Source organism: Rhodamnia argentea, chromosome 8, assembly GCF_020921035.1.
Source record: "Rhodamnia argentea isolate NSW1041297 chromosome 8, ASM2092103v1, whole genome shotgun sequence".
In the NCBI taxonomy this organism is placed as follows: Eukaryota; Viridiplantae; Streptophyta; class Magnoliopsida; order Myrtales; family Myrtaceae; genus Rhodamnia; species Rhodamnia argentea.
The window spans coordinates 22,591,282-22,615,877 of record NC_063157.1 but is presented as its reverse complement, the minus strand read 5'-3'; the positions used below and the strand labels follow the sequence as shown (position 1 = coordinate 22,615,877).

The 24,596-nt window shown below is 39.5% G+C and overlaps 5 protein-coding genes across 12 annotated transcripts; 1 reads left to right on the top strand and 4 right to left on the bottom strand.

Moving 5' to 3' along the window:
- Nucleotides 1-599: 599 nt before the first annotated feature.
- LOC115755692 (probable inactive leucine-rich repeat receptor-like protein kinase At3g03770) lies at nucleotides 600-18,790 on the bottom strand. 3 transcript variants are annotated; one of them, XM_030695180.2, is made up of 8 exons: nucleotides 18,774-18,790; nucleotides 3,192-4,624; nucleotides 2,966-3,096; nucleotides 2,367-2,607; nucleotides 1,805-2,010; nucleotides 1,663-1,712; nucleotides 1,275-1,386; nucleotides 600-1,095 (listed from the first exon to the last, which is right to left on the bottom strand). In XM_030695180.2, the coding sequence occupies exons 2-8, from the start codon at nucleotides 4,531-4,533 to the stop codon at nucleotides 838-840; spliced, it is 2,340 nt and encodes a 779-aa protein (XP_030551040.1). In that variant the 5' UTR covers nucleotides 4,534-4,624; nucleotides 18,774-18,790; the 3' UTR covers nucleotides 600-837. The 3 variants fall into 3 exon arrangements, with proteins under 3 accessions (XP_030551040.1, XP_030551039.1, XP_030551038.1); XM_030695179.2 differs by lacking the exon at nucleotides 18,774-18,790 and having other exon boundaries at nucleotides 1,805-2,007; nucleotides 3,192-4,728; XM_030695178.2 differs by lacking the exon at nucleotides 18,774-18,790 and having other exon boundaries at nucleotides 3,192-4,727.
- Nucleotides 6,588-8,640, bottom strand: LOC115755731 (inactive protein RESTRICTED TEV MOVEMENT 2-like). Its single transcript, XM_030695245.2, has 2 exons — nucleotides 7,438-8,640; nucleotides 6,588-7,324 (listed from the first exon to the last, which is right to left on the bottom strand). The coding sequence occupies exons 1-2, from the start codon at nucleotides 7,568-7,570 to the stop codon at nucleotides 6,771-6,773; spliced, it is 687 nt and encodes a 228-aa protein (XP_030551105.1). The 5' UTR covers nucleotides 7,571-8,640; the 3' UTR covers nucleotides 6,588-6,770.
- Nucleotides 9,845-10,924, bottom strand: LOC115755730 (F-box/kelch-repeat protein At3g06240-like). The gene is made up of 2 exons (XM_030695244.1): nucleotides 10,727-10,924; nucleotides 9,845-10,606 (listed from the first exon to the last, which is right to left on the bottom strand). Exons 1-2 carry the CDS (start codon nucleotides 10,922-10,924, stop codon nucleotides 9,845-9,847), a joined length of 960 nt encoding a protein of 319 aa, XP_030551104.1.
- On the bottom strand, nucleotides 12,074-12,889 carry LOC115755729 (F-box/kelch-repeat protein At3g23880-like). The gene has a single exon (XM_030695243.2). The coding sequence runs from the start codon at nucleotides 12,887-12,889 to the stop codon at nucleotides 12,248-12,250; it is 642 nt and encodes a 213-aa protein (XP_030551103.1). The 3' UTR covers nucleotides 12,074-12,247.
- LOC115755699 (ABC transporter I family member 6, chloroplastic) lies at nucleotides 15,717-22,620 on the top strand. Of its 6 annotated transcripts, none has more exons than XM_030695200.2 (9): nucleotides 15,717-16,116; nucleotides 16,575-16,625; nucleotides 17,719-17,940; nucleotides 18,475-18,597; nucleotides 18,844-19,020; nucleotides 20,188-20,285; nucleotides 21,649-21,702; nucleotides 21,912-21,962; nucleotides 22,254-22,620. In XM_030695200.2, the coding sequence occupies exons 1-6, from the start codon at nucleotides 15,787-15,789 to the stop codon at nucleotides 20,272-20,274; spliced, it is 990 nt and encodes a 329-aa protein (XP_030551060.1). In that variant the 5' UTR covers nucleotides 15,717-15,786; the 3' UTR covers nucleotides 20,275-20,285; nucleotides 21,649-21,702; nucleotides 21,912-21,962; nucleotides 22,254-22,620. The 6 variants fall into 6 exon arrangements, with proteins under 6 accessions (XP_030551060.1, XP_030551058.1, XP_030551059.1 ...); XM_030695198.2 differs by having other exon boundaries at nucleotides 21,592-21,702; XM_030695193.2 differs by having other exon boundaries at nucleotides 15,718-16,116; nucleotides 21,620-21,702.
- The last annotated feature ends 1,976 nt before the right edge of the window (nucleotides 22,621-24,596 follow it).

Below are 24,596 nucleotides of genomic sequence, written 5' to 3'. Positions count from 1 at the left end.
GTTTCGGCCTCTTTCTTTCCATAATTTGTAAATCTATTTGGGTAATTTGTGATGGCTTCTTTGAGGTTCAACTTGCCAAGATACTCATCACCAGGACATGTTGGGCTATTTCTTACGTGTCCACTGTGGTCTTAGCCAAAAGGCCAAGAAAGGAAAATTTTTGCACTTTATCCAGATTCAGATACTCATATCTTCCATGAAAGGAAAAAGTTCGAGGATAGGATTGGAACGTTCAGATTCATTGTCGAGGATTGTGAAGAACGATATTTATGAATTCAGGAAGCTAATAAAAAGGAAAACTTTGACTAGATAAGATCTGCCAATAAACAGGAAATTCGGCATACTTGCAGTCACAATTTGTGTCTGAATTTCGAATACCAAAAATTCCCCGTATTAGCGGATGGTTGTGGTGTCTAGATTTGTACCGCTACTTCATGGTACTCTCCTCCCTTGAGCCTCTTCATTCCACCGAAACCCATGATGTTCAGAATAGATAGAACAACCTCTATTTTGTGGACTTGAATAGTTCTACTGTAACAAACGTCAATACTAGATCAGGCAATGTACTGCCTCAGCCAAGCTCTCCATAAACAGGAATGTTTGATACCAGAATGACCAGGAGCAAGCTAAATTCATGTTAGTAATACAATTCATCAACATGAAACAAATAATATAAACGTGTCAAGCGCTAACGCGGAATTTTCTCTCGAAAAATTCGCTGGGGCCTTCAAAAAACAACTTCCCAATTGCTTGTATGTACCTCAAGTGGCGGGAAATAAAAAAGGTTCATCCTGCATTTGCAATTTTTGATATGGAAAATGCAGACGAAGTCAACATTTACAATTCCAGAAACGATGGCACCGTGAGATCTTGATCAAATTGGAAATCATGCCTCAACGAATCTTGAACCTGTGTGGCGAACTGCAAGTTCCAAAGCACATCCTCGACAGATGGCCTATGACTTTGCTCCTCAGACAAACACCTGATGCAAATATCCATCATTACTCTGAGTGATTCATCTGAACACTTCTTTTGCAAAGTGTGATCTACTATGCTCCTTCGCGCACCATCGTCAGCTAACAAGCTTACTTGTACCTGCAACAAAACAAAGTGGTAGAAGTTTTGTGACATTTGACTAGGAATGACAATTGCTGCTTTTTTGTGGCTCGTTGAAATCCATCCTTTGTGTCACTTGGGCAAGTTACAAGGACATTCTCCACTTATTCTATCTGATTCCAAGGACCACAATGAAACTGAAAAAGAAAAGTACTTACAAGATCTTTCAAAAGACGAACTTCATTATTGGACGTGATCGGCCTTCCTGCTATGAGTTCTAGCAAAATCACTCCCATTTCATAGACATCACTCTTTTCATTATCTTTTCCCCTGCATAAATGAAGAATAATAGATGATAATCTCTGATATGAAATACCTGTATGAGTGAGATACCATTAGGAAGTGCACATGAATGTCTTCAAGAACATCAACGGTGAAGAAAATGAGGCCACTAAGTTGGGGATAACTGACCAGCACAGATGAACTAGCACATGCAGTTGCATCAAGATGAAAGCTTTTCTTTACATTTTCTCGGATTAGGAAGGAGAAGGGAAGCTGGAGGGAAGGAATTAGGGGAATCGCTTCAATGACAAATTCATGCTATACCTTGTGCGGTTACTTCCTATGGCTCTGGGCAGCTGAACACGTGAACTAGCCTGAAGGAAAGTTGTGGCAAAGAAATGTTCAGTATCCACCGCCAAGCACACTACATTAACATGCATATCTAATTATCATTATAACTACCCACCCGTCCACAATCGTCCGATAAGAGGGGTAGATTGTATTTGCTGAGCTTAACGTGAAGATCGCGATCCAACTGAACGTCTGTAATCTTCATGTTATTAGAGTACACACCGGGCACGATTCCTGTATGCAGAAACTGAATACCCTTCATGATCTCCATAGCAGCTACAATTCTCTGAGTCCAAGAAAATGTTTTCCTTAAATGTCCTCCTGAGGGAAGAGATGAAGATAAAATACCTTGTTGAAGATGTAGAAGGAAAAAATTCAGCTCATTCTCCAAGTAAAAGTAGTCAGTTACATTTAGTACTAGACTTCTGATTCTTGGTAGAAAAAACAAGTGATTAGTGCGCTATATCTGCCAAACATGTACTAGAAGGAGCTCCGGAGAATCAAATTCGATTAGTGGTAATTGAATAACATGCAATAAGATGTTAAATGACTACCATAACTAAAGAAGGTGGGCAATTTATTTGCTATTTACAAGCTTTCACTATTCTAGACAAATCGCTCTATACGAATTGATTTGGGAATTGATTTTGTAAGGACTATTTTAGGAAACACCTTACCAGAAATTTGGTCTCTGAGCGTCCCATTCACAGCAAACTCAAACATAAGGTAGATTCTGCAAACACTGGAATCTTCGGGGTAGCACTCGAAGCAGTGTCCAAGAGTACTAATCAAATTTTCGTGTCTGAGCTTAGAGATCCTCTCAATGATGGGCATATAGTACTGAGAACTGTGTCTTTTTTCCGTTTTGATTCTTCTAATAGCGACAAGTGTGCTGTCTGCTAGCCTACCTTTGTATATCTGATAACATGGTTTAGGTAAAGAAAGGAAGTCATAATCCCAGCAGTATTTAATGATAGTATGCACACACAACTTCAGTTGCACTTTAGTCTTCAGAATTTTCTCCATAGAAAAGATAAGTAATACTTAATTTAAGTTGGTACAGATAGTGTATTTGTATGTTCATCGGCTCTAAGAAGAATATTTCATGTTAATGAATCAAATGATGTTTTCCTTTGAACTTCATGTTCCGGGAGAAATGCAATGGCAACTTTTCTATTCTGTGCGATTCAGCATTATCAATTCACAATGATCCTATGTCAGAGTTGCTAAATCCGTTAAGAGATTGAGAATTGATCCTGTTCAAGAAAACTTAAACCTGACAATGTGAACCGTCTTCTAATAAACATAAATTATCGAAGTTATTCGTAGCATTCTTGAGCTCCTCCAAAGCAAATGTCCGGTAGGCTGGGATGCTGGCTCCCATTTTCATTGTCTGTGATATGTATCCTGAAGACAGAAGAGTATTCCCTCACAAGTCACAACACGGACTCTAGTCTATAATAGTCAATAAGAATTAATTTGTGGCTGAACATGGATCTTACTTGCATCAGAAAGCAGCTTCAAATTACAAGTGGTCGACGCCTTTTCCGTTATCAATTGCGCCGTAGGTGGCTGATCTTCACTTCTCCGCTGTAGCTTCATAAAAGCCAAGAAAAATGCCAGGGCCATAGCTGTGACTGCTCCAACAACTCCTCCAACTACACCAAACACAAGAGCTGCTTTAGCTTTACCACTTCTTTTCTCGTGCTTCCACTGTGGAGGCAAAACATCGACTGCCAAAGCCTCATTGTGGCAGAAAACCAATGGGCGTTGCTCCTGATCTTCATTTTTCAGGCAGTTTTTGGAATAAAGAACAACCGTAGACTCAGATTCGAGGCAAGTGGGCAAGTCTCCTGTCAAGAGGTTGTAAGACATGTTCACAAATGCAAGTTCGGGACTACAGGACATGTTCTGCAAGAGCATTCCTGTGAACTGGTTCCCACTAATGTCAAGATACCTCATTGAAGGAAGAGACATCAGCAGTGGCAAAAAGGGCCCCACAAATCCATTCAGAGAAACATCAAACTTCTGGAGCTGATAAAATGATCTTAGTTTCTCAGGAATGCCAAGTGCGAATTTGTTCCTCCTGAAGTTTAGGGAGACCAATCTGGTGGATAAGTTAGGAAAACGTGGCCCAAAGTTGTTGTTTTCTAAATCAAGAACTTGAAGATTAGTTAAGTTGTGAAGATCAGGAATTTCCCCAGATAGGCCATTTCCTGAGAGAGCCAGAATCCTGAGTGATTCCATAGATGAAAATGTACTTGGAAGTGACCCATTCAATGAGTTGTTCCTTAAACTCAAGACAGCCAGGAGTAAAGGAGAGCTGACCCTACTGGGTACTTGACCCACCAACCTGTTGTGATCAAGTATGAGAGTCTGCAGATTCTTCAGATGAGAAACCTCCTCAGGAATTGCACCATAGAAGCTGTTGGAGCTCATGTTCAATATTTCAAGAGAAGACAAATTCCCAACCACATCAGGTATAGGCCCTCCAAGCCCTAGAGAGACCAGAGTGAGGACTCTCAGGCTTGAAAAAGCGGTGAGAGTGGAAAAGAAATCAAAGGTGGAAAAATGCTGAGGGAGTGGGAAAATCCCTTCTTGGCCATTGATCTGCAACTGAGTCAAGCTGTCTTCATAGCAGACTAATGTGAAGGATGGGGTTGGGTCAATATTGCACAAATCTGTGGTGTTGTGGAAGCTGCTCAGAGCCGGTGGGTAGTGGAAGAGCTTCTGGACTCTGAAGAGAGCTTGTGATTGGGAGTATTCGAGCTGATCTGAGTGGTGGGTTGAAATTGATATTACCAGAAGGACAAGTAGAAATGGATTGAATGCCTGCTTGGCCATGAGAGACAGAGATGTTAAGATGAAAATGGAGGAATTTCCAGAGATTTTGAAGAACTGTAAGATGAATGGATTGAACTCTCTCTCTCTCTCTCTCGCCAGTTCTGCCATTAGTCTAGAGAGAAGTTATGAATTCACGGGAGAATGTATGTACAGGGCAATAAAGGAAGCCATGTTCCTCCACCGGACAAGACAAAATGCAAAGTACAGCATGCCAATAAACAAGGTTTTATGGTGGATGTTAACTATCTGTCGAATGCAAACGTTATTAAAATTGAGCAAGACCTAATCTTGACCTTTTCCTTTTGGAACATTGAAAACTCATTGAGCAAAGACAAACCAGATTCTGCTGCAGTCACGAGAAAAATCTCGCGGTGCACAAAATATACGGAAGGGTGATGACAACTTTTCTTCTTTTCTTTTTGCATGTTTTGGGTCTATATTGATGTCAGAAACTGACCAACTGCACCAGATGAAAAGGTCTCACGGTATTTTGAGATTCCCCAAGTTTTCAGAGGATTAAAGCGGTCTGAAAACAAGACTTTACTTATTTAACTTCACTAATTGCATGTAAACTGTTTCGTGTCAAGCTCATTACAAAGACCAAATGACCCAGACCTAATCGGTTCTTGAGATTTGCAGGATGTCCCCGTACGACTCATGTCCCGTGAACATAGGGTCGGAATGTTCTGTTTTTCTGTGGCACATTCGGTATCACATGTGATGTATAAATGACAGGAAGATGATAGGCTGGGAATTATATCAGAAGGTATTAAACAAATTATGGCCCACTCGGTTGATGGAGAAAAAATAGCAACAGATAAAGCACAAGGAATTAGATGGATCAGCAATTTCTTATGTTCATTATCGTGCCTACAACAATCAAACAATAAATTCAATATAAACATAGTTATCACGTTACATATAAGACAAAAATGAGAAATCTCATAGTCTCCAAGGTAAAGGACAAGAGGTGTGCGGGTTCATTCACAGGGTATCACGAGAAAGATGAAGACAAAAATCATATGGCAAGGTTTTCAGTGACTTAATGAAGGTTTGGTCTCCGCATTGTTCCTCAATTGTCCCCATTGCGTTTGCTATCTATGTCTTCTCTCTCCTCTCTCTCTCTCTCTCTCTCTCCTTCCGCTAGACAATATTCATTTGATTGGGACGGGTGGATTTTTGTGACCCACACTCTGTATGTATGCTGAGCATGAACTTCCCACTTCTTTAGTGCTTGCTGGTTGACACTGCTGTATCTTGGTACTCAGCAGAAGGCCAGGCGAGGGCTGCTCTCACTCGCCCAGGTGAGGGCCACTCTTGCCTGATGCCAGCAAGGGCAGCCCTCACCTGAGGCCGGCGGTTCCGATCACCTAGAAGAGACAAAAGAAACATTTGTCGGAGAAAAAAGGAAGAATAGATCTTGTAGGATTCCCAAGAAATTTTCCGATTTCTTCCGAAAGAAGATGAGTCTTCATCTCCTTGTTACGTTCCGTGAATAGCTGGGAATATACAAAAAGGAATTTAGAGAATCGATCTGATTCTAGGCTTTTTCGTTCCGTTTGAAGAAAGGAAGGATGAGATGTAAGAGGCCAAAAAGAAAAATGAAAATAGAAAAGTAAAAAAAAATCAAAAAATTAAACAAAAATATACTTAGAGTTTACTTGACTAAAATACCCCTTTTCCGACAGCTTGAATAGTCATATGCTCGTTGGCCAGCCAAAAGTCCTTATTTGAGACAATTTGGGTACTTTAGGCCCTTATTTGAAATTAATATGGTCACTTCATACCTTATTTAAATAAATAAAAAAAAGTCCACCCGAGACTTTTATTTGAAAAAATGACGGCACTTCAGCCTTTATTTGGAATTTTCCCGACATCATATATAATGAGCTAATACAATCGTGCATTCATTAACACCGGACAATATGGATGGACCGATAACGAACAAGGCACGGATTAGCCTAAACAAACAGAGTATGCATGGAAGTTATGATCACTCCAAAGCGCTTGAGCATAGATGGAATTCCTCGTGAACTCAATTGCTTCCGGGGCAAGAATGCACGAAGCTGAGATATCTGAATAAATCACAGTCAAGACATATAGATTGCTACCATTCAAGGTACTATACAAATATGCATTTGAAGAAGCGCACATGTATATACTTTCACTGCCTCTGATATTATTTTACACCCATAACCATGTGATGAACATTTATTCAGACATGATGCTAAGGTAGATTAGTCTTTTGCCGACCTAGGACAAGCAAAGTTGTAACCAACATAAGCCCCAAGTGCCACAAGCACAAGAGCCGCCACACTCACATTCACAAGCAGCTGCTTCTCTGGTTCACCCACCTTCCCTTCCCTCGTCTTATTCTTCTTAGCATCATCAGTGTCATTGGCACTCTTCATTTCCTTCCCCGTTGTTTCTTTCCGCCTATTCGGCTCAAGAGATTTCCCGTTCGGCGGTGGCACTGATGGGGGTACCTTTGGTGGCTCGCTGATCGCTGGCGGCTTATGAGTGACGCTTGGGGCATTTTCTGGTGCTGATTGTGCACTTGTGGTGGCTTCTTTAGGACCAAAGAATGGGGAGACGTATTCCTTTGGTATTGTGATCGTGAGCACCTCATCCTGGAACTTGCCCTCCATGTCCTTCATCTTGCAGTTGTCCGGGATGGCGAAATCCTTGTTGAGACGGCCGAACCGGTTGTCCCCAAGGGGACGGTCTCCTTGGACATTGAAGGAGCGCGAGCTGTCGTCGTAGGTTACCCTGATCTGCTCCTTAACGAAACCTGCAATGTTTCAAAGATGACAAGCGAGAATTTTCGCTTTCGCCATATGAAAAAGTCTCTCTTTTCGTACATTGATATATGAATAATACTACATCATAAAAATTCGTATGTACCTGGAAGATGGACATTCAAAATATGAGCACTTTTCTCTTCTTTCCACTCTGCTGACTTCGGTTCGATGTCTTCATAACTGGGTCGTGAAGACGAAGAGGTCGGTGATCGTCCTGTTCCCGATCTCGCCGCCATTCTCTCTCTTTCTCTCTCTCTCTCCACCTTCTTTGTGGGTTTGAAACACTCTTGTCTGGGTTTACTTCTCAATCTCTATCTAGTTCGGATATAGAATTGTTGTTTGCAAGACAAGGCGGGTGTTTTTATGGTTTCCCGTTCATGGATTCATTGATGCTTATTCCTTTTCTATTGCTTTCGGGCATGGACAAAGCATGTCGTTTTTGCTCTCTGTGAAACAATGACAGAGGAAGTAATTCTTGGATTGCCCTTCACTCCTTCTGGTGCCCCTTTCAGAAAGTTATTCAGATGACAGTTTGCCACATTATTCAGTCAAGCAACGTAATTCCAATTTATCAATAAATACATATAAGTTCTAGAAAATTTGTTGTCCAAGTGTTCTTAAGAGAAGCCGAGCTCTGTGGTTTGGATACCAACCGGCAGCTCTGGACTGAATCAACCTCGATGAGATATAAAAAGGAATATCGATACATGCATGAACCATTTCCTAAAGTACATGTCCGGAAAGCCCAAAGTCTCGATATTCTTGGACAGTTAAGGGGGGGATCGATTCCATAAACTTCGAAGTCTTCAAACCGTGCTGTCCCTATGTCGTAGGACACGAGATGCAGACCCAAAAATGAGGCCTTGGTGAAGAAAATGCCTTGAGAGCCTGCAAATCCAAGTAGTGAATATTGCAGAAGGCCGCCTGAAGTTGAAGATAGTATTATCGCGTAAAACTTGGTCCAGGACTCGGCAATGCCGAACTCTTTCATGATCCACCTTCCCACACTACGATAGGACGGCTTAGATGCTACCGGGAACAAACATATCTGCTCAGTCGCCGAACGCATTGAATGTGGCAGGACCATCCGATGGAAAAACCTCATCGACCAGATTGAACAGGACCAACACCGTCTCGTATTGGTAGCACCAAAGCCCGAAATTCCTGAAGGCCAACTTGATTGCCCGAGCACTTGTCATCGATCCCACAAGGGAATACATCGCCGATCCGCTTCCAGGAATTTGCCCTCAGGCTGTAAACCTCCACTTGCGAGCGACGGCCCGTGAAAAAACCCACAATCTGTACTTACATTGACCATCTTGAAATTGCTGAGATCGCCGCTAGTAGTCGAGGGATCAAACCAGACACCAATCGATCACCGCCATGGCCGCTCCAGCCATAGGCGAGGCTGCTTTCACCTAGATTTGGGCGAGGTGCCCTCGCCTACGGCCACGATGGTCTCGCCCACACTTGGGGTAGGACGGGCAAGGGCCGCCAAGCCCTCGCCAGCCACAGTTGGTGAAAAATAATAATTAATAAAAAAATTCAAAAATACTAAAATGTTATTAAAATTTGTCATATCAGTGCAAGTGTGGTTCATACCCTCCATCGATAAAAAAAAGCATATGAGTTTCGTTTTTCGATTTAAACCTTTTGCATTTGTGCCAATTTACTGTTAGGATTGAACGCACAAATCACAATGAAGTAAAGCATAGAGAAAAAATAAATTGAAATGCAAATGTTTATCTTAGCTCACCTTAAATTATGGCTGCATTAGTATTTCCTAACTCTTTATTATATCACTCAATTACAAGCGAAAAAATTGTATATACAATAGTATTCATTCATGGGCTCAAGCTCAAATTGCTAATAAAATATCTGCCAAAACTATAAAAAGCTTCTGCTAGCTCTAGGGCGCCGCCCCCATGACCCTTGTTGGGACAGCCCTCCAGACTCCCGTGCTTTCCTAGAGAAAAAGGGACATGAACCACACCCCAACATTTAGTCCATCCGATCAATTTTGGCTGAAAATCATTAAGCAAATTTTAATAATGTTTTGAATTATTGTTATTATTATTGTACTTTTTCTTTTTTGGCTAAGGGTCGGCCAAGGTCGCTAGCCATAGGTGAGGGTCGGCGAAGGCCGTGGAACCCTCGCGAGGGGCCAGCGAGGGGCGTAGCGCCCTCGCCCGTAGCCGGCGAGGGCCGGCGACCCCGGCATTTACGACCCATAGCCAAAATAGCGAAAAAAAATGTAAAAAAAAATAATTAAAATCATCACGTCTGCAACACGTCAATATCGGTCGACTAAAATTGGCTGGATGAAATGAATTGGGACAAAGGTCCGAGACTCAATTGACAAAAAAAAAAGTTTAGAATTAGCACGATTATAATAGATTTAGAATTTTATTTTATTTTTTCTCCGGATGAAAGTTTGCCCCATTAATCGGTCAAGCAATGGTATTCTAATCCACCCATAAATTAGGCATAAATTTCAGAAATCAGTTGTCTCAGTGTTCGGAAGAGAAACCCAAGCTGTGTGTGTAGGTAACCAACCGACAGCTCTTGACTGAATCGTCCTCGACTTCCAGTTCTTCAAACTGTGCTGTCTCTACGTTGAAGGAAACCACACGCTCACCGGAGGAGGAGCTCTTGACGAAGAGAACGCTTCGAGAGCCTGCAAATCCGAGCGGTGAATATCGCAAAATAGAGCTTGAAGTCGAAGATAGATCGATCGTGTACAGCTTGGTCCAGGGCTCGGCAGCGCAAAACTCTTCCATGATCCACATCTCACGACTGTGACACGAGCGCTTCCATGCGATCAGGGACAAACGTCCGTCCAACAACGATATGTGCTCGGTCACCGCACGCATCGAACTTGGCAGGACCATCTGATGGAAGACCTCCTCGACAAGATCGAACAGGACCAGCGACGCGTCGTATTGGTATGACCAGCACACGAAGTTCCCGAAGACCACTTGGTTGCCCGAGCACTTGGGATCGATCCCGCATGGGAACACACTGCTGATCCGCTTCCAAGAATTTCGCCTCAGGCTGTAAACCTCCTCCTGCGAGCAACGGCTCATGAAGAACCCACCTTCCATTCTTATGTTGACCACCTTGAAATCGCCGACACAGCCGCCGCTCGGCGAGGGATCAAACCCGAAACCGATCAGTTCCGACACGAAAAAGCGGGGTTGAGGGAGGCGCCTCCGCTCGTTGGTCGACGGGTTCCAAAGGAATATCTCCGATTGAGTGTAGTCGTTTTCATTCTAGGTGTATAAACAGAGGACCCCATTCGATGAACCCACCAGCTCATATGTACCATAATTCAGATCAAACGAAGGATAGAGATTAGAGAGCAAACGACTACCCGAATCGTATGTCCCTACCCTCGAGGAATCATTGCGATTGTACTTGAGAAGATACTTGTGGCCGAGTCTCGACGATCGATCGGAATAAGCTTCGACGAAAGAGGTCGAGGTGAGCAGCGAGTTCCAAAATCTGGACACGCACCTGAATCGGACCAAAGATTTCGCCGGGAGACGCAACAGGATCTCCGTCGTTATTTCGTCTGGGAGGCCTGCCATGACTTGCAAGTTTGCTACGCACCTCTACTGTCTTTTGAATTGTCGGGATTTGGTCACAAGTTCGATATAAAAATGGCTATGAATCGATTGGAAACAACGGGGTTCTTTGGCCTATTGAAGGGGGTTCTCGCTTGGAGTTCTTGCCATTGTATTGTCGCCTGCATGATGACTCGGTACGTCTTGCTTTGCAAAGACATCTTCGAGGATGGTAAACAATGACGAAATTAGCTGTGGCTGACAGCAGAGTATCGGTAAGACCATCAAATAGGCAGTCAATTTAGTCCTTAAGTTTAGTCATTAATTAGCCTTTTCAAAGTTTGTCAATTTAGTCATAAATATTTTAATAATTTACCAATTTAATCCTAAATACTTTGATAAATTATCAATATAATCCTTCCGGACAATTATCCAAGTAATAAGTTTAGGACTAAATTATCACAACTTCCGAAGATTTACTAAAATGGCAAAATGGAAAGATTTAAGACTAAATCGGCACAATTAAAAGGTTTATGACTGAATTAATCGTCGTACAATAAATTTATGACTTTTTAGATAATTGTCCCCGTAGACAACTACATCAGCATTTCATGTCCAACCGAAAAAGAAAATACTTCCAAGGCACCGAGAAGGAAGAAGCCGATTCATGTCACATCCATCCCAAACTATGCTATTAAGAGCGATTTCAATGATTGTAGTCGTTCATATGTAAATTATCTCAAGCGTGTCATATCTATCCTTAAAAGTAAAATATTAAGAGCTTGCTTAAAACTTAATAGATAATATATTTTCCTTAAAAAAGAAAAGGACAAAACAGAAGAGGCGAAAAAAAAATCTTAAACTGGTACGTTCGGGTCACTTTTATCTAAAATTAATTTATGTATCGTGAAAAATCTCAAATCGGTATTTCGTGTCGCATTTCCAAACTAATTTTTATGTCGCGGAAAATTTCAAACTAATACATTGACGACAGATCTCGGAGATTATTTGTCTGGGTGTTGATAAGAGAAACATGAGAGGTCACGAAATTTCTATTATTGCTTCCTGAAACTATATCTCTATATAATTGAGAAAATTATTTTTCTGGGTGTCCATAAGAGAGACCAAGCTCTGTGTGTAGGAAACCAGCCGACAGCTCTGGATTGAATCGACTTGGACTTGGAATTCTTCAAACTCTGCCGTCTCTACGTTGTAGGACACCACATGCAGACTGGAAACGGAATTCTTGACGAAGAAAATGGTTTCGGAGCCAGCGAACCCGAGCGGCAAGCATCGCAGGACGGCGGCGCCCAAAGTCGAAGATAGATCGATCGTGTACAGCTTGGTCTAAGACTCGGCGATGCCGAACTCCTTCATGATCCACACCTCACGACTTTGACACGACGGCTTGTACCCGATCAGGCACAAACATCCTCCCAACGGACATATCTGTTCGGTCAGCAAGCGCATCGACAGCGGCAGGACCATCCGATGGAAAGCCTCCTCGACAAGATCGAACATGACCAATGACGCGTCGTACTGGTACGACCAGCACACGAAGTTCCTGAAGACGACCTGGTTGCCCAAGCACTTGTGGTCGATCCCGCAAGGGAACCCGTTGCTGATCCGCTTCCAAGAACTTCGCCTCAGGCTGTAAACCTCCACCTGCGAGCAGCGGCCCATGAAGAGCCCGGACTCTATCCGTATGTTGACCACCTTGAAATCGCCGGGTCGAGGAAGGCGTGCTGATCCGCTGCCCTGCGAGGAGACGAATCCGAAGCCGATCACTTCCGACACAAAGAAGCGGGGTCGAGGAAGGCGTCTCCATTCACCGGTCCATGGGTTCCAGAGAAATATCTCCGATCGAGTGAAGTCGTTCTCGTCGTAGGTGGACAAACACGCGACCCCGTTGCACGAACCCACCAACTCATATTTATCATCGTTGCACGACAAGATATCCATTGTTAATTCGTCCGGAAGGTCTGCCATGGCTTGCGAAGCGCCTGTTTTTTCTGCTTTCGAAAGTTGAAGAACGATGTTTTTTTTTCTGAATTCTCGGGATTACTCGCAAGTTCAGTATAAATGGAGATGAATTTGGTTGGAAACAACGTAGGATTTTTGGTATTTTTACAGGTTCTTTCTCGGAGTTCTTGCCTTCATATGATTAATTATATGCATATCTACCAGGAACGTCAGTAATTATGTAATTAATAGTACACTGGACAATCAACATCGACATTTTCATGTCTAGCTGAACAACAAAGTAGTACTTTGTATTATTATTATAACTGCCAGAACGCATAAAATACTTTTTTGAAAATACTCCCGATGCATTCTTATTTTCCTCGTAAAAAAAATAAGATAAGTGTATTGAAAGTCCTACATTTATCACGAAAGTGCAATCGAGTTCTGTAATTTTTTTTTTTTGGTCGAAAAGTCTAAAAACTTTTAAAAAGTACAGTTTTGACGAGTTTTATGAGTTCTTGCAATTACATTATTTTATGCGCATCTACGAGGACAAAAGTAATGACGAAATTAGTAGTACACTGGAAAATCAATATCGACGTTTTCATGTCTGGCGAACATCAAAGTACTTCCGAGGCTTCTTATTTTCCCCATGGAAAAACACATAAATAGAAAGTAGCTTTAAATCCAACTAATCCAAGGCTAAGTTTTGAACCCTCGTGATTGCTTATCAAAAGCTCGAAAAATACGTAGATTTGGCCGTCCCATGGCATAGAATAGCACTGGTTTTATTCAAGAGTTAATATCACGAAAAATCTCAAATTATTACACTTATGGTAAATTTACCCCAAACTATTTTTTTATCACGAAAAATCCTAAACTAATCACCCTTAATATATTTACCCTAAACTATTTTTTTTAACCATCAAAAATCCTAAAATGATACATCTATGACAAATTTACCATAAATTAATTTTTTTACTATAAAAAAAATCCTAAACTAATACACCCGTGACAAATTTACCCTTCATTAAATTGGATTAATACCTCGAAAAATCTCAAATTGATACCCCTTTGACAAACATAAGGTAAAAACCTAAATTGATACGCCCATGAACTGTCACGTTTTATCTAACTTAGCAATTTGACGGTTAAATTTAATAAAAAACAACGAATGGTAAATTTATCACATGTGTACCAGTTTGGAATAAATTTATCTCAAGTGCACCAATTTAGAGTTTTCTGTGGTCAAAAAATAGTTTTAGGTAAATTTGTTACATATATACCAGTTTAGGATTTTTCGTAGTATTTACCCTTTATTCTATGTCCATAATTGTTTATAAGAATATGGGATACGTGCACTTAAAGTTTTAAAACTTCTCGTGAAAGTACTATTGAGTTGTAATACTTTTAAAAGGTGCAATCAAGTCATAAAACTTTCAAAAATATAATTAAGTCCTAAATTTTGTCGCATTTGTGCAATCAAGTCCTTTCGTTAATTCTGTTTAACTAGGCCTTAATTGTAATTTTTGAAAGTTTTAAAATACAATTGCATTTTTTGACAAGTTTCATGACACAATTGCATTTTTTTTTTATCATTTTATGACTCAACTGTACTTTCGTGACAAGTTTTAACACTTGGTTATAATTTTTTATCGTTTGAGGAGTCAATTATACTTTCATAACAAATTTTAAGACTTCTTATCCCTGAAGAAATACATAAATAAATCATTTGATTTCCAATTAACCTCTCAATTCATTTTGAACCTCCATAATCGCTCGTCGGAGAACACGTAGATTTGATTGTGTTATGGCATAGAATAACACTGATTCTATTTGATGACCATAACCGTTAATATGAAAAATAATTTCAAACACATGAGGTGTTTCACATTACGCAATCAAATAATAAATAAGAATTGTTCAAAGATCGAGGAAATTCGATCTTATTAAGGCATAATCCTAGTGCAAATGTAACACGATCTCTCAAACCCACCCACTCACCAACACCAACCCCCGGCCCAAAAAAAAAAAAAAAAGCTCCAACCCTCACTAGTTAGACAAAAACGACACCGGTTACGGGACATTTCAACGTGGCTCACCATATCAATGTTTGCACATAGAACCACATTAACCTTCCGACAAAAAAAATCACATTAATAGTGAAGAAAGATAGGAGTGAGTATGGTTTCAAGATAAAACCTAAAACCAAATCAATAAGAAATCAGCCTGGTTTCGGGTTCCAAAGTATGAAATGTAGATTAGGTTCCAAAAATTGAGAAACTTAAAACCCATAATGGGACATGTAATAAGTTTTTTGTGTTTTCCTTGATATGTTTTTTACCCATTCTTACGGTATTCCATGCCCTCGGGTGATGAGTGTGTAATCTAAAATCACTAATTTGAGTTTTTATTTTCGACGATATTTATAATTGAGACTCTTATTCCGTTAATATTTCATATTTAAAAGGGGGTCTAATTATGATTTGCGATCAATAAATTGTAGCAAGAAATGGTGACCATTAAATATAACGATTTGCTGCATTCGTTCAATTATGAGTACAGATGAAATATGTATAGATCCCGAAATTAGGGCAGGCTTCGGGTTTGAAGGTATGCATGGCAGATTTGAGATTTCAGAAAGCAAGAAATATGTTCCGATGAACAATTTTCGATTTTCAAGTGAAATCAGTACGAAACCTAAAATCGACATTCCTCGACGAAAGCTTTTCGGAAAACACCACCCCCCAACAAAACCAAAAAAATAAAAATAAAAAAGAACCATGGATAGCAGACGAGAAATTTGATAAACAAAGATTATAAACATTATTCGCTAAGAAAGCTGTTTTAGGTAGAGCGATCCACTTTAGCACGCAAGGCTCCAGCAACAAGTCTCAACAGGCTAGAAAGTGGCTTCTTCAATGGCTTCTGCACCATCCCTCTCCACCGCGCAGCCTCCCACGGCGGTCTCGCTCCGCAATCGCTGCACTCTCCCTCCTCTTCCTTCCCACAGAATTCGGCCTTCGTCCTCCTCCTCTTCTCTCTCTTCCAGGCTCCCGACCCTGCGCTCCGTCCCGATCGTCTCGCGATGCGCCGTCAGAGCCGCCCTCTCGACCGTGGACCGCTCGGCGACGCCCGTCGAGAGCGGGGACAAGAAGCTCCTCCTCGAGGTCAAGGACTTGACGGCCGTGGTTGCCGAGACGGGGCAGGAGATTCTCAAAAGCGTTAACCTCGCCATCTACGAGGGGGAGGTCAGTTCAGTGTCGTTTCGCTGTCTTGAGTTTGAGCTTCAACTGTTTAGTTGGACGTAATTGGCTTGAACTAGTGGTCGACGGAGCTTGGAGTTGGTGGAATTCGCAGGTTCTTTGACAAATTCGATTTCACTGTGGATGTCATGAGCTTATGTTGTCTGCTCTTTGCTTTTTTATTGTCAATTGAGAATTCTTTCAGCTTCGGGGGACTTTTTTTCAATCAATTTTTTGTTTTTGGGATGGTGTCACTCTTATTGAGGGTAACAAACAGAGTTGTTTGGTTTTCTGTCTTTTGGAAATGTGTTGATATGTTAAGTGTGCACGCTCTTCTATGCTCTTTATTTAGCATCTGTGAGTCGATATAAATTGCCACACGTGAGTTTGTGTTTATTTTCAATGCCACATTTTGCTCGGAGATGTTTAAAAATTTCTGACATTGATTGAAACTGTTATTTTAGGTCCATGCGGTAATGGGGAAGAATGGTTCTGGGAAGAGCACATTTGCAAAGGTAGGTTATTTGTGTGATTAACGGATCAGGCATTGATGTATTAGAGCGATAATGGCTGGACAGAATCTGAAAGTAGTTGTTCTGAGTCCCTAAACATGAAATGCATTATATGCTGGATGGTTGGAACATTCATGGAACAATACCATATGATTGAGTTACAAAATGTGCCTACTAGATTGAGAATTTATCTCTGTGCCTGATCAAGAGGATCTTTTACAGTTTCTTGTTTGTCAATTCTACCTGAAATTTCCAGTTCCTGGCTTTGTCGGTGTGGTATATATTTGTTACATAGTTATAACTGAAAATTTTCTTACATTGCAGATCCCATCTTCTTGTTTGCCAATTAACTTCGTGCCTCTTAGTTTCAATATTTCTCTTTCCCTGCAACTGTCAGTTATCTCGATCCTAACTTCTCAAACTTAACATTCATGCATGCATTTCTTAGGCTTCAGTTTTTGGTCAGAAATCGAATTAATTTGATCTTCTGATTATGCCTTGGAGTTTCATTTGTTTTAAGACATTGGCTGAGCACTAAAATAAAATGGTTAATGACACGTAGAATGGGATGGGAAACTAAAGTAACATATACCGCAGACATTGACATTTAGCATATTTGGTTGATCACTGCAAGAACTAGGACGACGACAACAGCAACAAGTACATGTTATGCCACTAAGTCAACATTTATAGGTGATTGTGCTTAATTTTGTGTCAATTTTTCTGAAAGATCTAATATGGTTGATTGAATGTGAGAACAAGATTTTCGTGATTGAAGTACTTTCTTGTGGTGAAACATGCGAGAGCTCCATAATTCCATATTTGTACGATTGCTCTTCTTTTTTTTAGCTGGGTCCACGTCTTATTGCATTGAAGATGGTGCTGTGGAAATTTTTAGTGATGTTATACTGGTGTCTTTTCTTTATAGAAGGTTACTTTTACTATGATTGGCTTTTCACCATCAGGAAGCTGGCTCGTCAATTACTTGTTATTATTGTCAGTGTTCTTCTTCAGATACATCAGGCTGTTTCAAATGGAAGTTAACCTATCTCTTCTGCGGGCCTGGAAGTTACTTAGTGCACTTATCAAATTGCAGGTTCTTGTTGGGCATCCAGATTATGAAGTAACTGGCGGCAGTATGATGTACAGAGGTGAGAATTTGCTTGACATGGAACCCGAGGAGCGGTCACTTGCTGGGCTATTTATGAGCTTCCAGTCACCAGTTGAAATACCCGGTGTCAGCAATGCTGACTTTCTCAACATGGCATACAATGCTCGAAGAAGAAAGCTTAATCAGCCTGAGCTTAGTCCAATTGAGGTGTACAATTGTACATTGGAACATCTATTTGTATTATGCAAATAGTTTAGTCAGTCTTCCATTCATGTGGTTACTCTCTTCCCATTTGTATCATTCATTTATTTCATTTGCTGATATTTCCCACTTTCATTTGCTAAAATGACTTGAATTGCTGTCCACGGTAATTGAAGTGCCTGAGAAAAGAGTTTGTTTAGCTTATGCTGCATTAATGTTTATTGCGTACTAAATTCATCTGCTTTGCTAAATATGCTGGATACCTTTTTGGTTGTGCCGTTACAACTGGATAGTCTATGCACCCCCATTTGTCTTCATTTTGGTTGGTGATTAGCTACCTGGATTTATATTTGCTTTTACTTCTTGGACTGTGTTTAGAAATGAGAGCAGTCCCAAAAGCTAAGGTTCATTTACTTGTCTAGCTTATTTCTACCTTTATATGAAATTTTGCTGTGCTATGTGACTTTCGATGATTGTTACATTAGCATAAGACGAAGTCTGTTGGTTGATGTTTGTTCTCATGATAATTCTTTCTTGCAGTTTTGGGCTTATGTATATCCAAAGCTTGATCTTCTGAACATGAAGGCAGACTTCCTGAACAGAAATGTCAATGAAGGTTTTAGTGGCGGAGAGAGAAAGCGCAACGAAATTTTGCAACTTGCGGTTGGTTTTTCTGTATTTTATTTTATCACCTTTAAAACAGAAGCATATTATAGATTTGTAAATTGGGTCACATTGGTAATGAGTTTGATATAGCCCACCTGTACACTATCTAGCCTGCCCATAACTAATACATGAAGAATATGCGCTGTATATATCTCTCCAAAGCAACATGTAGCCTCTCTCTCTCTCTCTCTCTCTCAAGCCTGCCTGGTTAATTTCATAAGATGTATCTGCACGCATTTGCAGGTTCTTGGGGCAGAATTGTCTATATTGGATGAAATTGATTCTGGGTTGGATGTTGATGCACTTCGAGATGTGGCAAAAGCAGTAAATGGATTTTTGACTCCTAAGAATTCTGTTCTGATGATCACTCATTATTTAAGACTCCTGGAGTTCATAGAGCCTAGTTATATCCATGTAATGGTAAGTTCAAATTTATCTTTTTCATCCTTCGCACAAGTTCAACATTCCTTTCTGATAATGCATTTGTGAGAAGTAAATGGCATGTACCTTGACAGGATTTGATGACACTTTATTGTCCAAGTTGTGTGTCAGTGTTTGAATAGCTATATTTTTCCCAACATTGAGGTTGGCATGATAATACTCATGTGAAAAGAAGGGCTGAGGTTGCTTTGCTAGTAAGTCGTGCGTTCGCACAATTCTTTTGACAAATGACTTTATTGAAGCAATGATTGCTCTTGTCAAGGGAATACTCATGTGAAAAGAAGGGTTGAGGTAGCATTGTTAACAAGTCATGCGTGTTCACCATTTTTTAAACAAATGACTTTATTGAAGCAATGATTGCTCTTGTCAAGGGAATACTCATGTGAAAAGAAGGGTTGAGGTAGCATTGTTAACAAGTCGTGTGTGTTCACCATTTTTTAAACAAATGACTTTATTGAAGCAATGATTGCTCTTGTCAAGGGAATAGTGACCTTGAAATGGAAAGGTAAAACTAAGGTAATCCCACAATGGTGAAAAGCCAGCTCAATTATGTGAGGCCTTCCTTTTCTCTTTCCTGCAAGGCTACAACTTGGTTCAATTTATGGAGTATATGAAGGAACCAATATGGTAGTCAATTTTTCTGCTCATCTCAAACAAGGGGAAAGGAAAGAAAGATGAACACTTATGCATACTCAACTATGTGGGAAATGAAAGATTTTGCTCGGGAAAAACATTGAGGATTATGTAGCATCTCTTGAACCAAACCCCACCTCCCCCTTCTAGAGAAAAAAAAAAGGAATGTCTCTTCAGCCAAAACTCTGAAGAATCTGTCAGGCACCCCCTCGGTGCTCTTTAATAAATTTAGTTGCTTATTTAAACGAATGAAAGATGTCTATTAATTTGTTTTTTTTTTTTGGGTAAAGATTTATATTAATTTGTTTTTGTTTGTTAAAAAGCATTATTTAACCCCATCATGTGATTCCTCTGTCACTGACTTTCTGATACTTGAAATAGGAATGATATGATTTCTATTTTTCTGGCGGTATATGAACTTAGGATATATATAATTGTCAAGATGTGTCGAATTCTTTGTTGACTCTAAGAAAGTGGTTCACAATGTTCTCACTTCTTTGCTTGGTTCGCCAGGAGAATGGAAAGATTGTCAAGACAGGTGACATCTCCATAGCTAAAACACTTGAAAAAGAGGGCTTCAAGGCAATATCTGAGATGTAACTGCGTATCAGGTACTTAAAGTTTTGGTATGGGTTATTTGTGCTGTGTACTTGGGAAAGCATATGTGATTCATGCAAGATATCTTTCTGGTGTTAATGTTTCATGTTGATGTTATTGCTTACTCATTTTGCTTTGTCCTGCACCACAACAGATTTAGCAAAGCATTTTTTTTCTTTTTGGTTAATGTTGATTTGCTTCTTGCAGCCAGCCAAACTTTTTTGTTTGTTTGTTTTGCCTTTCTCTTGTTGTTCAGAAATTAGATGTTTATGATCTGCTTAGAAATATCTTCATATTGTTTGGCAGAAGTTATGAGTCACTTATTGAAATTAATTGAAGAAATAGAGTTTAATATTCTTTGAAACAACAATGATATTTTTGATTTGAATGTTCAAGGTAGTTCTTAGGTTCAGCTTGTCAAAAAATTTATTGGATAGGAATAACATAGACCAGCGGCATGGCTCCACTTGGATGTCGGTCTCTATGCCCAAGGGCCAAAAGAGCTAGAACGGTAACTTTCCTCTTGTTAGAGTCAAAGGAAAGGCAAAAAAAGGAAAATGGACCTTCTTTCTTGGCTTGGACAACGGCTGATCTTTTGAGTTATGGAAGCCGGAGCATTGGTCAAGAGAGAGGGATAAAGGCTGGTGCTCTAATAGGCATAGGCATTCTTGGTTTTGGGCTGACCCGTCTGATCAAATTGTAGACGAGGATGTGATCAAGCTGATATCTTTCCCTCAGGGGAGACTGAAGTTGCTGTTTTTACCTTTAGAACAGGGATCGAACTCTTGGATCAGAAGAAGCCATATTCCCGTTTTTCTTATTTATTCTGCTGCCTAACTTATAATTTGCCTTTGCAAAGGACATTCCTTTTTATATAAAATTTTCTCATGGTAAAGTCCATTTTTATTTTCTGGAAAGAAAGTTCGCTTTTATTTGAATGAAGCTTCTTGATATTTTTACATTATCCTAGATCTTTTTTGTGGTAGAGGAAAATACCTAAATCTGGACATGTGCGCTATACTCATAAAATTTTTCTGGAGTTATTTTCATAAGAAATATCAACTGATTCAGGGTCTACCTGAGGACTCGCTTTGCATGTTCTATCGAAGTAATACCTAGGAGTTAGAGCACAGAATCTACAATGATAAAGTTGGATTGAAGTTTTATGGAACTTGTAACCTATGCTGTGTTGACATGAATAATCTTCTTGGTAACTGGACCTGGGAGGTACTCCAAAGTGCTCCTGTTTAGCTTTATTCGCATTGGCTCCGGTCTGTCAATAAAATCTTCTGTTGTTGGCATTTGTGTCTTAGCATCCTTATGTTTTATTGATCTACTGGATCTACAGCTTAAGAAGATTTGACTTTTTATGACAAGGGAGGAGAACAGTGCAATTGCAGAGACTTTCGTCATTGCTCCAAGCTTCCTTAGGTTGGTTTGAATAGAACTCTTGATACTGATCTTATGAAATGTTATGTGGTACATTTGCTGGTCTTCTTCCTCAGTTTTTGTGGTGGGAATTTGGGGTAGGCGGTGAGGCTGTTGATTGAGTTATTTAGTGAAGGATACTTTGCTATCTCTTATACAAAAAGTCATGGGACTTGTATTTTGCTCACTAATGGTTGGGCTCAAATTCATAGATATGCTGTATGTGATGGCCAGCTTTAACTTCTGAAAATTTCAACTTATCAGTTAAGTGGCGCTAAAGGTGATAAAATGCAGAAATATCATCTTATGTCCAGTATGAACCATTTGCAAAATAAAAACTGAATGAGTTTCCCCTCATAAAATGGACGAGTTCCCACATCCATGGTCATAAGCCCTGAAGAATGAAGAATGCAGTTACATTTGGGCCAATGGTGTCATCCTGTATTCTCAGAGACAATCAAGAATGCCTTCTTCTTTTTTATACCCTCATGCTCCTAAAACTATATGTGGTCGTCTGGTGCCACAAAATTGTAATAAGTTCTCTCATCTTGCAGATCAATTTGACAGGTTTTGCCATGATTCGAGTTTCTCAAAGTAACCTCCCTGGTAGTGAAGGATAGGTGTCCTGCCCATGCAGAGGTGTAAAATATGTACTGTTGCTGATTTGCATTATGAATGGTTTGGTTGATGTAGATTCTTTAAATAATTTCAGCAGCTTTGTCATTTATGGGAATCTTTCATTTCCTCTTCGAATAGTGTATGTGGGTGAGTTGACAGAAAGCATGAATGATATACCAGAATTAGGAACTTCAGGGCCACGTTGAAATGCACATTGTGAAACACTGTGACCTGTTTACCTTTGTTCAGTAACCGACTCTAGTGCCAGTTCCGTGTGGTTGTGCTGACATGAGGTATTTATTGCAATTTACATCTGAAGCAAGTTTTTTTTTTTTTTTTAATCACGGGATCGTTATACCAGATTCTGTGTTGTATTCGTGGTCGGAATGCTGTGTTTTCCATGTCATGGAAACGAGCATGTCGACAGTCTTCGTCTTTCTCCATGGCCGGATGCTCTCCCACGCGCATCACGTACTTCTTGAACAAAGCATCTTCTGTACCTTCTCCAAGGTGACTAGCGTGCGACATTTTCTCCTCTGCCGCTTGCCTTAGTCGAGTGCGTATTTTACCACCGTTTCTGTCATTGTTGAATGGGTTACAATTGACTTACAAAAGTTGCCAGCTGATACGATGATGAGTGAACGCTCTTTCCGGACCGTGTTCCTCGGCTCTGCACTGAAGGATGTGTAGAAAGGCAAGTCAGAAGCATCTATTGTCCACAAAAAAAAAAAATCAGCCCCTGCCCGACAGATTTTGATCTGTCAAAAATTTGTTCTGTCTGTCCTTTTTTTTTTCTTTGTCTGTCCTTCACTTTGGTACTTATGTCCTACTCCCAAGTAGCTCTTGGGGAAGGAAGGGAATAATTGCCAATGGTCTAGGCATTAGGATGTCCTCACGTCCGGACTTTTGAACGCATAATTGTCTTAAACGTGGCGGGACCGCTGTAAATCCGTGGCAGTTAAAAGTTTAGTTTGTTTTACAAAAAATAAGAATGATCATTTGTATTGCTTGAAAAATTTATTAATAAAAAATATTTCGTTATCGACAATAATTTTTATTTAAATATATTCGTGAACTATAAATATATTTTTCGTTCATTCATTTTTTAAAGTGATACAAGTGATTACTTTTAGGATTTTTTTAAATACTCATTTTTTACTGAAACAAACGAAGTTTAAGTCATATCAACCACGAATGCGATAGATAGGGTATTAATAAGGAAAATGATATATGTTTTTAAATTTTAATTCAATGTATAATGTCATTCCTGAATTTTAATACGTTTAATGAGGACATTGAATTTTAGATTAATGTGCAATATCTTCCTTAGACTTTTAATATGATCTTTGAACTTTTTGTAAATATTCAATTTAGTCCCTAGACTATATAAGAATGTTTGATATTGTGATTCTATTAATTCAAGTTAAACCTGGACCAAAAAAGAGTTGCAAACTGGATTATCTGCGTAAGATATTCAACTTTTATCAAAATATAATATCCTTTTAATTTCTTCAATTTGGAAAAATGATTGTTTCTATTATTTGATGACATGGATTATTATATCCTAATTTGAGTTGAATATCTTACGTGGGATAATCCACGTGTAACGTTATTTTTTGCCCACCCTTCAAACTTACCAGATTGAAAGCCAAATTAGCAAGGTCCGCTAACTTGAATTGATGAAATGATAGTGTTGGATATTTACCTATGATCTAGGGACTAGATTAAATATTAATCAAAATTTCATGGGTCATATTGAATAAATTAAAAATTAAGAGATCATTTATGTAACTATCCTCATATATTAATAGTCAATTAAATAAAAAAATGTAAAGAAAGGGAAAGATGAAAAACGGTTTTAAATCGGGAACAGGAATGATTGGTGAGATTAGAAATTCAAAAGAAAAATATCAACACGACTCGATTAACTATATAAGATATATGTAATGATCCCATCTTTTCTCTTTTTATAAGGATATATAATTTCAATGCAAGTCTTCTATGGGAAACACATAAAAAAATCTCCATATATATTAGTATTTGAAAAACTGACATTTTGAAAAGAATTAACAAATTAAAAAGGGAAGGGGGGGGAACCAAAATAAAACAACATAAAATATGCATCGACGAATTGACTAAATAATTATAACGAGTGATGAAAAAGGTAAAAGTAGAGAAAAAAAAGTAAAGGCAAAATTTTTTTTAAAAAAAAACAAGTTTGAAAAATAAAGGAATGAGCGAACAACTCATAAAGTTATTTCAAAACTTCCAAACGCTGA

Bases quoted from the DNA above. Each gene is read 5' to 3' on its own strand.
- LOC115755692 (XM_030695178.2), bottom strand. From the start codon at position 4,641: ATGGCAGAACTGGCGAGAGAGAGAGAGAGAGAGTTCAATCCATTCATC. The intron at 1,387-1,662 runs GTATAGCATGAA...TCATTTATGCAG, and splicing joins ATAGGAAGTAACCGCACAAG to GGGAAAAGATAATGAAAAGA. The intron at 1,096-1,274 runs GTAAGTACTTTT...GTTTTGTTGCAG, and splicing joins TTCGTCTTTTGAAAGATCTT to GTACAAGTAAGCTTGTTAGC.
- LOC115755731 (XM_030695245.2), bottom strand. From the start codon at position 7,570: ATGGCGGCGAGATCGGGAACAGGACGATCACCGACCTCTTCGTCTTCA. The intron at 7,325-7,437 runs GTACATACGAAT...GAAACATTGCAG, and splicing joins TTTGAATGTCCATCTTCCAG to GTTTCGTTAAGGAGCAGATC.
- LOC115755730 (XM_030695244.1), bottom strand. From the start codon at position 10,924: ATGGCAGGCCTCCCAGACGAAATAACGACGGAGATCCTGTTGCGTCTC. The intron at 10,607-10,726 runs GTAGGGACATAC...TTATACACCTAG, and splicing joins ATCGCAATGATTCCTCGAGG to AATGAAAACGACTACACTCA.
- LOC115755729 (XM_030695243.2), bottom strand. From the start codon at position 12,889: ATGGCAGACCTTCCGGACGAATTAACAATGGATATCTTGTCGTGCAAC.
- LOC115755699 (XM_030695199.2), top strand. From the start codon at position 15,787: ATGGCTTCTGCACCATCCCTCTCCACCGCGCAGCCTCCCACGGCGGTC. The intron at 16,117-16,574 runs GTCAGTTCAGTG...CTGTTATTTTAG, and splicing joins TCGCCATCTACGAGGGGGAG to GTCCATGCGGTAATGGGGAA. The intron at 19,021-20,187 runs GTAAGTTCAAAT...TTGGTTCGCCAG, and splicing joins CTAGTTATATCCATGTAATG to GAGAATGGAAAGATTGTCAA.